The sequence below is a fragment of the Buceros rhinoceros genome, unplaced genomic scaffold, assembly GCF_000710305.1.
Source record: "Buceros rhinoceros silvestris isolate BGI_N320 unplaced genomic scaffold, ASM71030v1 scaffold8870, whole genome shotgun sequence".
Lineage (NCBI taxonomy): Eukaryota > Metazoa > Chordata > Aves > Bucerotiformes > Bucerotidae > Buceros > Buceros rhinoceros.
The window spans coordinates 26,495-41,434 of record NW_010388994.1 but is presented as its reverse complement, the minus strand read 5'-3'; the positions used below and the strand labels follow the sequence as shown (position 1 = coordinate 41,434).

The 14,940-nt window shown below is 35.5% G+C and overlaps 1 protein-coding gene across 1 annotated transcript in view; it reads left to right on the top strand.

Moving 5' to 3' along the window:
- Positions 1-7,894, top strand: part of LOC104490127 (probable E3 ubiquitin-protein ligase HECTD2) — an 8,038-nt gene extending 144 nt beyond the window's left edge. The window contains exons 2-9 of the mRNA XM_010132379.1: positions 1-52; positions 1,131-1,289; positions 1,719-1,793; positions 2,595-2,682; positions 2,934-3,040; positions 4,217-4,332; positions 5,032-5,175; positions 7,587-7,894. The exon at positions 1-52 is cut by the window's left edge and continues 5 nt beyond it. Coding sequence (XP_010130681.1) covers positions 1-52; positions 1,131-1,289; positions 1,719-1,793; positions 2,595-2,682; positions 2,934-3,040; positions 4,217-4,332; positions 5,032-5,175; positions 7,587-7,707 — 862 coding nt within the window. The 3' untranslated portion in view covers positions 7,708-7,894. The remainder of the gene's footprint in view (positions 53-1,130; positions 1,290-1,718; positions 1,794-2,594; positions 2,683-2,933; positions 3,041-4,216; positions 4,333-5,031; positions 5,176-7,586) is intronic.
- The last annotated feature ends 7,046 nt before the right edge of the window (positions 7,895-14,940 follow it).

The window sequence follows — 14,940 nt, the reverse complement described above, 5'->3', positions numbered from 1 at the left end:
GTTCAGCAGCTTTAAGTGCGATAACTATTCTGAATTCCGATTGGTTGGAGCTGTATCCTTTTATGTGCACCAGACGGTGCTAAACAAACAGCCATTCGATGAGCTGGTACAGGGATGAAATAAGGCATTGATTAAAGCTCTTTCAGGTGTTGTATATAAGCGTGTTCCACTTTAAATGTGTAAAAAGAATGTCATTCAAGCAAGTGTACTAAAAATAGGAAGAAAATGGTGGTATGTGGGTACATGGTACATTTAACAGTCAGAAAACACTGGAATTAAGATTAAACATGCAACTTTTTAAGTTGTAATTTTTTTATGTGCTTACACCTCTGAGCTTCAGTAAACAGAAAGGAGCCTGTAAGCATTAGTATTTTGTTTAAGTCTCCATTGATCAATATGTGGCTTTTTTTTTTTTTTTTTTACTGAATGAAGCCACAAGCTGTTTGGAGGAAAAGTTTACTTCCTAGGTTTTCCATTGTCCTCATTTATGAAGTCCTCAGACAACTGAATAGTGATAATATATGCTTATAACTCCACTAAGATGAGATGATGACGTCCCGATTTTACTGATTGCAGTTGGACCAGATGATCATTGTAGGTCTCTTCCAGATGAGCTATTCTATTTTAGTGAGAAGCTGAATCGTGAACTGAATTCTTCTAATTTTTGGTATAATTTCAAATTTGTTCCACAAGATACATTATGTGCTAGCTGCTGTAGTGCCAATGCAGGTTCATCTTTATGCTTTTAGATTTATTTAAAGGAAAATTTGCTATATTGAGCTCTCTCTAGAATTTTTTTATTAAAAGTAGGTATCTACAGTTCTCTTCAAAAATTTTGTTCATAATACTTCAGAACAATTTATTCTAGAAGTGCTTGTATAGAGTATTATAATGAAGATTCTCAAGTGTTCCATCAATGTGCATCATTTGACCATTTTAAGTACTGCTTAAGTGTTATTAAAAAAATGCATTTGAAATTGTCAGTCCAAGAAAACCAAATAATTTCCATTCCTTCTGTTTGTCTAGCATCTATTAGAAAATGTTGAGTAAAGTCTTAAAGTATTTTTCCAAGTTACTTAAAATATTAATAAGGATGTGAGGTGTTTGCCCTTAACATTTGACATGCATAGCTTATGGGACTTGCTGTATATAATAGCATCACCTTGGATATTCGTTTCCCACTTTGCTGTTACAAGAAATTATTGAGTCCTCCTGTTGTTCCCTGCGATCATAACACACTTGTTGGCATCTGTGATGTCACGTTAGATGACCTGTTTCAGGTTATGCCTGTAAGTATTATGATTTTTTATGAGGCAAATTACTGATATAAAACCTGTTTTATTTATATTTAATGCTTGAATTATAAACTGTTTGAAAACAGCCTTTCTTTCAGCACAGGCTGATAAAGTCTCATTCTGTTGAAAACAGAAATTCTTCATCTTTTCTGGCTTAACAGAATTTTTGTTGATCTGTTTGAAGTTAGAATACCAAAATCTGGTATGAGCATTCTAGACACATTTTCTGCAGTAAAAAGGAAAAGGTACCAGATTATACTGAAATAAAAATAAATTTAAGCAGTGAGTTGTTCTTTGTGTACACATTCTGAATAAAGAGCTTTTTCAAGATACTTTCTGTATAAAGTAATGATTCTGGCATGTTCTTGCAAAGTACATCACTTAGTTTTGTAGATGAACTAAGAGTTTTTACTCATGTTGTAGGAACTGGCCCATGGACTAAGTGAACTTCTGTCCTATGAAGGCAATGTTGAAGAGGATTTTTACTCAACCTTTCAGGTCATTAAATACACAATTATAAGTAATTCTCAAACTCATTCGGTAGTTTTTACCAATGTTTCTGCAGTGGAGTGGCCTACTACTGTGTGATTGCTCATTGTCTGGAGTATAACTGCATGGGCATTAAAGCTTGCTTCAAGAGCAATCTGCTCCTGGGGCCTTGGGGCATACAGAGGCTGGCTTCGTTACGCAGCTTTAAACTGTCGTCCCCTGGTAGTGTAGGTGGGTCTCAGTACTGACTGCCAGGGTCTCATGGTCAGCTGCTGGTGCCTTTCCAGCTCTTTGCTTACCCTGAGACCATCACCTTGCAATCAGTGACCTGGTTTGTGGAATTCATCTGGCTGCAAAACAGCCCCTTTTCTGCCTAACCCAGATGCTAGTCAAAGCTTACCCTAGTTATTTTATATGCTTTGTCTAGGAAGTGTGACTTGAACAGTAGCTTGTTCAAGTTATGGTAGTTTTGCCTGACCTGTATCTCTAACTGCTTGTTCAGTCAAGAAACCCTTCTTAATTGTGTTTGATGCTCCTAAACTGCTCTTTTGTATGAAAAACTCTGTGGCTCCAGAGCCTGAAGATCAGTTTGATATGCCATTGTGTAACAGGGTCAATTTTTCTACTTTGAATACCGATTTCTTGAGCAATCTGTTGCAACTTGTAATATTTAACTTCTAAAAACCCTACAACCCTCAGAATTGCAGCATGTGCTGAAGAGGGAGACAGGGGAAATATATAAAATAATAAAGCTTTGTGAGTATATGAAAGTATTTTCCAGTACTGACCTTGACTCCACTTTTTCTCCAGGTTTTTCAGGAGGAATTTGGTGTTATAAAATCTTACAACTTAAAGCCAAACGGAGATAAAATTCCAGTCACAAATCAGAATAGAAAAGGTACTTCAATGCATACTAATTATGCATATTTGACAGATTTAAGTTTGTCCTTTTTTGCCTTCTTTTAAGCCTAGATTTTCTTTAACCATGTGTGAAAATGATATTGCTGTAGTCCTTTCTGTTATGCCTACCAATTTAAGAGTATCTAAAATGAAGTGCATTCATTTTTCTTAATTCAGTACAATTCCAGAGAGCACAATGAATGACTATTTTAAATTATTATGAAGTAACAAAATGTTTTTCTTTTTTAGAATATGTGCAGCTCTATGTTGATTTTCTTCTCAACAAGTCAATCTACAAACAATTTGCGGCTTTCTATTACGGATTTCATAGTGTCTGTGCTTCATACGCATTACTGGTAAGAATAAAATGAAACATAACTCTCATTTCTGTTTCAAATATGTGACAAAGACTTACAGTAAAAAGTAAGTAAAAAATAATAAAGTAAAAATAAAATAGTTGATTAATCCGGAATAAGGAGAAGAAATTATTCATGTATTCAACTGTTCTCTGTAGTGTTCTGTGGAAAACAGATAAAGCTCCACACCTCAGCCATATCAGTAGGATTTCATAGACATGTCATGGGCTCTCTTGTGAATGTTTACAAGGATTCTCTGTATTCCCTAGTTATGAGCAGCAGAGCAACTATGTCTGTGTGCTCAAGTGACTCTTCTGAAAACACCTATTACTTTTTGCGGGAAGAACACTCAGTGAGATTAAACATTCTTCCTTATTCCGTTCTGTTTGGCTGTTGGAAAGCCTTTTGTAATTTGCATCATCCTTTGTGCAGTAAGAAGAAAAAGAGGCAGTTACAAACTGCGTAAGATTTTCTTTGCTCCTGTGACATTAGTCAAGTGTGACACACTTGCAGCAAAGTGAGATGTGACTAGCTGCAGGGAAGGTTCTAGAAGGAGAATTAAAATCCACTGGAATGCCATGGCATACTTCCATGCAGAGTAACAATGTAGTAAATGAATAAGTAGGTTTTGCAGGTGGAAGTTTAGCAGTTGTTAAACATGGTTTACTGTTACGTGTATTTGCTTTGCACAGCAGTTGTACACACAGTTGTGTACGGTAGGAGTCAAGTTCTGTCAGCTGCTGCTCCTCATCAACCTACATAAATGCAATGGAAATTGTAACCAAAACTGTGATTGAGACCCGCCCTCTGAATTCCATACATACAAACTTAATTTTCTTCTTGACCCATTTATAATCTAACCAGATGACGAGCAATTCAGTGTAATAAATGTAAGAATGAAAAAGAAATGAGGAACAAAAGAAATACACTAAAATACAATGTTATCCAGTAATTTTCTTTTTACTGTATACAGTAGTAAGAGATTCTTCAGAGTACTGAAGAATTAATTTTTATATAAAACAGTATGTATCAAAGTTACAGATTCATGTTGAATCATATTCTGTTAATTTTTTATAGTACCAAAAGAAAAATTTAATTTGAATCTAACAGCATCATTCCTTATCTTAAAAAAAAAAAAAAAAAAAAATTAAATATTTTATCCTTAATTTCTGGCAGCTGCTTCGTCCAGAAGAGGTTGAAATTCTTGTCTGTGGCAGTCCTGAACTGGATATGTCCGCTTTACAGCGAAGTACCCAATATGAGGGCTACCAAAAAACTGATCTTACCATACGGTAGGCTTAATTATTTTCATTCCAATTACTGAGTTTTAAATCATCATAGAATAGTAGGCTGTTGGGAATAATCTCTTCAAGAGTAATCTGAGAATTACTGAAGTTTTAAAAACCTATTTCCAAATAAGACAAAGACACTTAAGGTATCTGTTAGCAGGAAGAGTTGGATCCTTAATGGTGTAATGTATTGCTGAATACCTTCAAAAGGTTATGATCAGATTGGAATGGAAATGGTTAAAAAGAGTAGCTTGAAATCCTGCATAGTGGCATCTACCCTTTATTTTTTTTATCCAATCTTCTAAAAATGCTTTTTGCTTTCCAGTTGTATTTGATACTAAGGACATTTTTATGTGTGAGTGTATTGATACTAAAGACATTTATATTGGTGAGTAGAAGGCATTTGTATAGAAAGGCATTTTATGACATAAGACGTTTATGTAGAAGGCATTTTTATAGAAATGTGAGTTGGGGCATCATTTGACAAGACATCATTCCAAAATTCATAAAACACTGTACACGTCAAGTCCTTAGGAATTTATTTAACCTTGAATATTAGGGTACTACTGCGGTCCTGTATATTAATTAAATTCTCAGTAAGTGACATTCATTGTGTAGTGCTTGTGGTTGTACTGTTATCCTTATAATCTTTTATCGTGATACTGTGTCTTACAACATTTTCTTCTGCTGCCCTGAACATAGGTACTTTTGGGATGTAGTACTGGGATTTTCTCTTGACCTTCAAAAGAAGCTGCTACATTTTGCTACAGGAAGTGATAGAGTACCTGTGGGAGGAATGGCTGATTTGAATTTCAAGATTTCAAAGAGTGAAACATCCACTAACTGGTAAGTAGTCTGCTGGTGTTTTCACACTTTTTTGTTAAATTATATCCTGAAAGCCCTTATCATTCTGAAATATCTTTTTAAAGAGCAGCAAACTAATGTATAAGGAACAAACTGCATGGACTCCTTCAGTTCACGTTCTTATACCTGTTTATTGATTGCATACATTTTGCTGCAGGTGACCATCTAACACAAAATTGATTCTCCAGTCAATGTTTACATTCGAGGCCAGGAATTCTTTATTTCTAGAGGTTCCTTACATGTTTTCAATTCAAATGATTTACATAATTGTTCCTAACATGACAGCTGAGCTAATGAAAATACACTGTGAATCACCATGAATGTTTAAATTCAGTGAGTCTGTTTGTCACTATATATAGCAGCCCCTGCAGTTGTAGAAAATGCTTGCATTCTTTCTTGATGATCTAAATAAGAATTTTAACATGTATGGATGAGAAGATGTAGCATTCTGTTAGGGTTTCTGGTAAGGAAATGTATTGCTGATACAGAGGTTCCTCAGAAGAAACAGGAACAAAGCAGCCTTGTAATTTCATAGTGAGGGTTAAATTGTTCATGCGAGTTCTTACGTTTCTGGTAGTGTTTTATTTTGTATTGAAATGAATTAGAGAAATTCCACATACTTTCCAGCTATTATTTACCTTCTGAAGGTTGGAGAAAGTCAGTTTAAATAATTTGGAAAGCTGTATAGAAAAGCTTACTGCTCTGAAGCTCACTGCTAAGCAGTAATTGCTGCTATGTAATTACTGGCTTTACCTGGATTTCTCAAACATTTAGGGTAATCAAAATACTTAAATGGAACTGTATTTTTAAAGTGAAAATTTTATTGGGTTTTTTGTGGAGAAATGAATTACATGCATAAACAAAATTAATTTTGGGGTTGTTTTTAAATGTGTTTTATCTCATTAATGTGGTATTTCTAATGCTGTATTCAGTGAGCTAATAACTAGTTTCAGTAACATGTTAGAGGAACATGAAGATCTAATAAAAAATGAAGAAAAATCAGTCAACATCAAATCTCTGTTTTAAGTTCATTTTTCTGTAAATTTGATTCTTTTAAAAATGGGAAAATGAGTTTTGAAATTGTGTGTTTTAAAATTACGTAGGTTTGTGTTTTGCAGGGTAATTGCTGCAGTCAGGCTGCCTGCTAAGAGGTGAACGTAGATGTGTTGGCATTGCACTGCTCACACAACAGGATCAAAGAATATAAGAGCAACAAGAATTGCCAAGTTAATATCTAGTTTCCCAACTTTCCAAATTCTGAAGCACGTGACTCTAGATTAACAGATCTTTGCTTGCTTGTTTAAAGGGTGGGGAGGGGAAAGCAGCTTGGGGTTCCAGATCTGGGGGGATTCTGCCCACTTTCAAGAACGCTTGCTAATGACCAAAGACGAAGCTGCTGCCATTCAAAAGACTTAAGGGCTTCACTGAAAACAGAAGCTTTTGAGTCACATAATAACATTTGACTTCTAAGTGTCCAAGCTCTATAAATTTTTTTTGTGCGTTGGGTAAACACCAAATGTGAAACTGAGCTTCAACGCATTGTCTTTCCCCTCCCTCCTCTCTAGTAATCAGCTGTAGGACAAGACTGTATCCTCAGTGCTGTCTTGTGTGACACTTGCGATTATAAAGGGCAAGAAGATCCCATCCAATAGCTTCTTACTGCGTGTGGCTGTGAGGCAGAATGTTAGCAATGTCTCATACAGATAGCAAAACAGTTGTTTCTGCTATTGGAGAACAGTGCTTATCAAACTAGTCTGTTCTAGTGAGGAGCAGTGTTTCCAGTGTTTCAGTCAGGCAATCCTAAGAGGTATCTGCAATGTTTAGTCAAACTCAGCTCTTGGAAGCAGTTCACAACTGAAAGCGTTGGTATGGCTAAGACCAAAATTCGTGAACTGTTGTTTTTCCAGGGCTTCAGTCAGCTCCTCAGTGCTCTACACTGAGGCATAGCCTGTAGGGATTAATTTTACCGGGCTGAACTTTGAGTTCTGCATCCTTACAGTAACTGTGGTTCATCTAGATGTTGCTATAACTACTGCAGGACCCACCTTCCTTCCTCATGTTGTGGATTCTGATTATACTCAGATTTTGTATTTAGAGAAAAAGTGATCTGGGTACCTGGAGTTTCCAAAATGTGGAGGAGGATGTTTCCAACTTAACAAGTAAGGAGAGGAGGGAGTTGCAGTCAAACAAATTCACCTGAGGTGTATATGACCAACAGTGGTGTTATTCATGTTCAACAGAACTTAAACCAATGAAAGGATAAATGTTGCTTTTACAAGGTTTCTTATTTAAGTAATGTTTAACTGAAAATGTATAGGCAGTTGGCAGCCTTCTGCTTCTATTGTATTATTAATAAATGTGTTTTGGTTTGGGGGTTTTTTTTATTATTTTAGGTTACCTGTGGCCCATACCTGCTTCAACCAGCTTTGTCTCCCTCCTTACAAGAACAAGAAGGAACTGAAGCAAAAGTTGATCATTGGAATTTCAAATGCAGAGGGGTTTGGTCTAGAATAAAATGAAATACTTTAAGAACAGCATTTTTATGTAGCATTCACTCTCTTCTAATTGTGCCTTTAAGCGTTTTGTTGTTATGTCTCTTGATACTGTGCCAATCTTAGATTTATTTTTTTTTATTAAATATGAAGTGTATGTTTTTTCCTGAATGGCAATACATTTACTGCTTGCTTTGTCACAGGAAGTAGCTTTCTTCGTACAAAAAGCTAGTCTATTTGATGAACAAAACCTGACTAAGACGATTTCTATTTTTTCTTCTTTTTCTTAATAGCACTTTATCATTAATCATAATTACTTTACATTGCAGGTATCCCACTGGGAGATGACTTACAGAATATTTCTTTATTAGCTAATCCCAGTGGTAGAATGTTTTCAACTAACATTAATAATAGAAAAAATATACAGCATGTAGCCATATTTTCACAAAGGCAAGTAGGAATTTTAGTCTTTATAAAATGTATGCAGTTTTAATATTCTGGTTTTCCTTCTCAATGAAACAGGCTGTCCATACAAGGCATGTAAATAACTGCCTGTGAAGAAATAGGGTTTTGATAGTGCCGTTTACTGCTAAAAATGATTTTTTTATGAATAAAAGGGTTTAGATGTTCTATATTCAGCCTTTACACTTGACTGTACAAGAGTGTTTAAAAGGTACTTCTTTTAGCTTGAGGGAAATCAAGTTCAAGCTGCAGATATTAAGCAACTTGTATGTTCATTCTTTGACAGCAAACTGACCAGATCTACTGTAGCATTATAGTAATCAAAACTAGGTATTTAAAATAAATTCCATGGGGGAATATTTCAGGAAAAGAATTATATCCACAGCATATGGAAAACTGATATAGTGCATCATGCTATAATTTTTTTCAGCAGCTTAGTTGAAAGTTTTAAATAAGCTATGCCAAAAGTGAGTACAACAACATTTCAGAAGAATGTTGAGGCTTTCATTAACTTGAAGGCCAGCATTTAAAGACAGTGTTTTGTGGTTTTCACTGCACAAAATACATGAGTTAGCAAATTAGGAGCTGGGAAAAAAAATCATTCTAAAATGCAGATGAAATTATAAGTCTAGCTTTTATTCATTAATTGGAAAGAATTTACCAGCATGAAGTATAGTATTTTTTTAATATGAATAAATACTGTGTGTTCTATAGATTTTTTGGTTTTTTTACCCGAATGTGGCTCAGATGGTTCGAGACACCTTGGAATCTGATTTGTCAGCTTTCCCCATTCACTTCTGCTGGGGCATGGATGCTTAAATATCTTGTAGTGTCTGTACTCAATTACTTATTTGCAATAAGAGTAAAATATTTATACTATTCTTGTTTTCCCTCTCTGTATTACTTACATAGACTTAACATATTTACACATGATGAACAAAATCTGCCTAATCCGTAGTTTCAAAGCTGTTGTGGATTTTCTTCAATAGCTATGTGTAAATTTTACTTTATTTCCTAAAGAAGGTACTGGTAATTTTACTGTTTTATTAAAGCAGAGATAAATAGTAGGATATTTTAAAATATTTGGCACTGTATTCATTGTGCTCTCCTTGAAACCAGTAATAATATTTGCATTGATTTCAGCCTGGGACAGAACTAGGTTAGCATGGAGATTGTTAAAAGCAGTACTTCAGAATCGTGCATTTTACACTGTTTCTCCCACATGGAGGTTTTAAAATAAGTTTTAATTTACAGGATTTCAGATGTTAAGAAATAAATGAAAATTTGCACTGAATGAACTAGATTGCAAGCAATGTTCAACTTCTAACAGCTGAATGTGGATGCAGGGAAGAAATCTGGAAACAAACACCTCCCCCACTTTCCCCTCTCTGTAAAATTGGGTTCATGGAAGGTTGGCTTGTGAATAAATAGCTATACAGTTTATCTGAAAACACGGCAACTTAGCCAAAATATTTTTTTATGGCTTAAGGCCATTTTAATAATTATTTATCTGTTATTGTTAAAATAAAAGCTTTATGTTCTTATTTTCATTGAATTGCACTTTGCCTTGGGTTTAATTTTATTTGTTTAAGCTTTTTTGATTTCCTGTGTAATATTACCTCAGAATTCTAAAAAGGTTATTGTATTTGCATCAGTTTTTACATAAGATTGTCATTCAATGACATTTTATATATTTCCTGATGTTGATAAATTAAATAGTAAATTTTGTATTTGTTAAATGAAAGCATTGCACTGTATTTATGAAATAAGCATCTGATAATTTTAAAACTTTTCCTCAATGATGTTTTATTGTTCTTTTGTCTTGCCCTGTAATCCAGCAAATCTTTTTTTATCTCCATCACTGTTTTGTACCATACAAAAGGAATCTCGTTTGTATAAACTTGCTCATTACTAAGTATATATTTTTATGTATTAAAATTGTGCAGTCATTAAATCAAATATTTCAATTTCTGGTCTCACTTGTTCAATTTCACATTTCCAAAATTGATCATAATGGGCTTAAAGTTATGATCAACCTTATCTACTTTCGTCTTTTCTTTTGAAAAGTTTTCTTTACACTAACAGTTTGCTAAAACATTGCATGGCTCACTGAGTGTCACTTCCAGACGTACACCCAGAAGTATATTTTCCATATTTATAGGCAAAATTACAGGTGTCCCAGTACATACTCTGTTGTAATAATGCTGTCAAATAGCATGGCTCCTCAACTTAATTTTTCTTGTTTTTTTTTAATTTCCTCAGTTGCAAGATTACTTTGAGGTTCAAGGAGAGACAAGCCTTTGTATGTTTTATCTTTTTCTAACTAATTTTTTAGCTTTAAAATCGGGAGGGGCAGGTGGCAAGAACATCACGCTTTCTCATGGATGCAGGTTCTGGTCACAAGACCAAAATGTGACTGTGTTGAACTTGCTGCTTGTCCTCTTTGCACTGCTGAAGTTACCTACAGATGGCAGCAAAGATGAGGATTGAAACCACTTAATTGGATGTCAAACTTGCCTCTTAACTAACAGGAGATGTTGTAAGTCCAAACAATGAAGAAAAAAGTTATATCTTACAAATGTATTTCACAAATAATGTCAAATTCATGAAATCGGCAAATATAGATTGACTTCTAGCAAATGGTTACAGAGGAGGGAGAAGCAGTTTCTTCTGTCCAGCACTGGGTTGTGAAGCTCTCTTCTCTTTGCATGAAGAGTTCCCTAATGTGGTGTTGGGATCAGTGAGGGTCTCTGCCAAAGCCTCAAAGAGAGGAGATTGATTGTTACTGATCTCTGAATAGTCAATAGCCTCAAGTCATCTTTAGATGGCAAAGCTAAAGCTAGTTTGCTTTGTCCTATTCCAGCTAGGGATCAGATGGCTAGTGCTGGGGCTCTCAAATTGAAATGCCATTATTTCCTTTTGACTTCTTTGGCCAGAAGTGGTGAGGTTCTTTCGCTGTAGTTGGTGATGGTACTGGTTGGCTTGCTCTGAAAGCAAATGCTGTATCTGTTGTTATTTTTCATAGCTGTGGTATTTAATATTCTTTCGGAATCCTTCCCTAGAAAAGCTGAAATATCTGAAAGGTCCCTCAGAGACTCAGTTTTCATGTCCTGACTGGTAGACTATAAGAGCACGTGTTTTTTCCTTCTAGAGCACCTCGTTCTCTTCCAAGAAAATTTCTTTTTTGTTTAACAATTTTCCATTCTATTTGGATTTTTTTGTTTGTTTGTTTTTCAGGATCAGTGTTGTTGTATGTGGTGTTGAAGTTCCTTGCACTTTTAAAGGTCTAGGAAAATAATAATGGAACACCGTGGGCTCCCACAACTCTTTTACTTGTTTTAGAAATACTCTAATTTATAGTCAGGTGGATTTTGTTGTTAAATTAATGAGCAAAAATGGGCCTCCAGAGATCTGCATCTTTCTAATTGTTAATTAAATCCTTATAAAATTCTTGACATAAAGTCAATGGCTTTATGTAAAATGAAGCAGGGGAACAGATATGGCAAGGGTTATTATAGTTTGATATAGTTGGTGTGTTCGTAACTGCAGAATGGATAACTGATTCAAAAAGAACTTGTACAAACTACGTTTAGGAAAGAACTCTGCAGTCAAGGGAGATGGAGAGATTTTGTCTCTGAGGATCTGGTGGAGTAGTTGCTCATTAAACTCTGGAGTGGTGGGAGAAGTTCATGTAAGCTGGGCAGCACCTAACGTAAGTTCAGTTCCGGACTATTCTGCAGTACTGGTGTTAAATAATACCTGTATGTGTAAGAACAGGATAGATACATTAACAGTATTGTTGCCTGTTTCAGGAGTTTTATGTTCCTCCACAGCAAGGTTTCATTTACCATATTTCTTTTTTATGTCGATTTTTATAGAACTTTACTAGACTTGTACTTTCTGATGCACTTTTTTTTTTTCCCATGAGAGTTGGCTTGGATTGTGTAGATGTTTGAAGGTCAGGTTTAATTTATGGGCTTCTTGTTTATCTGGTGATTTAACTCTATAGCATGGTTTCGTACTAACCAGGAGAGGTGCATCTGTTCTCACATGTTCTCACCTTAGCATCTTTGGACTAGAATTTCTGGCCGCTGCCACACTATGGATAACAATCCAGCTGCCGCTGGTCTCTTTAGGCAATATCAGAACAGAACTGTTTGTAACTATGTGTAAGTTACACAAACCATCTTACCAGTGAGTACGTTCACGCGATGTACGGTTCATCTCCTAGAACATTCGTTTATTTTGCTATTCATTTTGTGTCAGTAGCAAAACTGAGGCGGGCAGGAGGAACTCTGTTTTGTCCCCTGGAAAATCGGTCCAGCTGGATATAAAGCAGCCAAAGCACAGTCATTTTGAAAACAGTGTGGTTTAAATTCAAATATGCAGGTCTTGGTTTTGGTTGTCTCTTCTAGTGATGTGATGTAACCTCACAGACCTTGTTTTCAAGGACCATGATGGCAGCATATATGGTGCTTGGGGGCTTTAATAGTTGGCTTTGATTAGTAGGACGGAATGGATAGATGGGCCAGTAACATCTGCCACAGTGAGCACAGAAGGCACTTAATTTTGTCGTCTTGCTTATCTGCTTTACAGAGGGATCTTTATTCAAGTCTTTCTGGATCCCAAGATGGAGGAGTGTCCTGCTCAGATTTTAAAATTCCCTGACAAGATATGTGCTGTTACACTAAATGCATTGTATTCTTTCTTAAAAATGTCACTTCATTAATAGAAAAATAAATCATGGCAGAAAAGTGTTACCTATGTAAAACAGAGGTGAGTACAGGAAATATTTGGTTAGTAGTGGAAGAGAAATACCTACTTTCTTATATGGCAGCTTTATAGAGTTGCTTTTGAGTTGCAGAAATCTAACTCTATTCCCTTATTAAACCCTGATGTGGTTTAATTTTTCTAGCAATTAATATCTTAGAGTTTAAGAACTGAAGTTACTTTTCTTTAATTCAATCACCAGGTTAGATAAAGCTAAAACCTGAGTGAACTGTAATATTTTCCCACGTGCACCTCTGTACAATACTTGTCTAATTGTACTGAAATCAACAAAATGTCCTACACTGCTTTTCTTTCGGGATTCTAACTTTTGTGGCAATTTCTCCACAAAAAAAAAAAAGAGCTCCTGTTGCATATGAACTACCTCACTGCATTTTGTTCTGCGTGGTTTTGTTTTGGGATTCAGAATCTATTCAGTATCATATTACTGCGTATTGATCGAAGTGCGTTAAGCTATTATCTCACATGGCACATTCTGGAAGGTGAAAACTCTTTCCAGTACCCGGAGCTACTGGAGGTTACTGTAAATCTGTGAAAGATTCCAAGTTAATAATTTCTTACTTGGCTCGGTTAGTTGCCAGGTGGGGGCTGACATCTCCTGGGTTATTACAACCAAGCTGTGCTGGAATTACCTAGGGGGAATGTTTGCTTTCACCCTATTGATTGCCTCCTGGCCCATGCCTGCCCAGTTTTTACTGGTTGATGGGTTTCACATGTTCAGATTTCTTTTTTTTTAAATGTATTTCTTACACCGGAATATTCAATACCATGAATTCTGTCTTACGAAAAGTGAACTTAATTTCTTCAATAGTCTATTATGATAACCAAAAACTTGCACATATAGAACTAAAATCTCAATAAAGACAGTTTGGAAGACCCAGTTTTATTTTCCTGTACTTGATTTTAAGACTTAAACATCATCCTATAATCAAAGCTGTTCAGGCAGCATCAACTCATCTGTGCTGAGAGCTCTGTCTTCTGTTTATCCTTCCTTTTTTTTTTTCTTTTTTAGGCATGTAACCAAAATGTGAGAGATGCAATAGGACTAAGGTTTTATGTTAAAGTGATAGTCTTGGGGATTTTTTGAGCTCCTTGCTTGATCTGCCCTTCCCACATGCTAGCCGTACTTGTCTTTTTCCTTTGTAACGGTTTGCAGTGGGTACACTGCGACTGTGAATCTGAAGGTGTAGTTGCTTGTGTCATTTTTCATATCGTTAGCTGCTCAACAGAAAAAGTGAACTTCTTAGGTTTCCAGGGCACCAACAGATGTATCATGGCTTTTGCATTTTGTGGTGCAAAGGTATTCTCAGTTTATCTTTTGCCCTTCATTTTCTTCTCAATTTATTTACTGCTGACTTCAGAGATGATTAATTATACATGACACAAGCACGGATACTATGCTTTATCATGCATTCAGTTAGCATTCTCATACTTGTAGGTGTACCGTGAAGAAGAGATTACTACTTTCATGCGGCACAACCAGTCCCTGTCTGATTTCTCCTGTCATTACTTACAGCAACAATCTGCATTCTTTGCTGAGTGATGCTGTATTTCACTATGTTCAAGATCTACTGTCATTTGAAACAAAAGAGATACGTAATTGTGGAATGATAAAAAAAATTGGAAACTTTCACTTTGAATTTCCCTATTTTAGGAAATCATGTCCTCGGCTATTTTTAGCACCTTCTTTTTTTTTTTTTAGACCTTAGGTTTTATTTTATTTTTCCAGATGTGGGGTAACATAGGGGAACTTAGCAGTCATTTTAAAACTGAGTTGTCACTTCCACAGATGAATTATTTGGCTATCTCTCTTGACAGTCCTTATCCTAACCATGCAATGTCAATCCTCTATTTGCAGCACGTTTTCATAAATCAAAATTATTCTAATATTAAGAAAGAATAATGAGGTTTTGTGCACCTAGGGTGCAACTTGTAAATATGTCTTTGCCCCTTAAGAAAAAAAAAACAAACCAAGAAAGGACTGGTTAAAAATAATGGTTCGAGG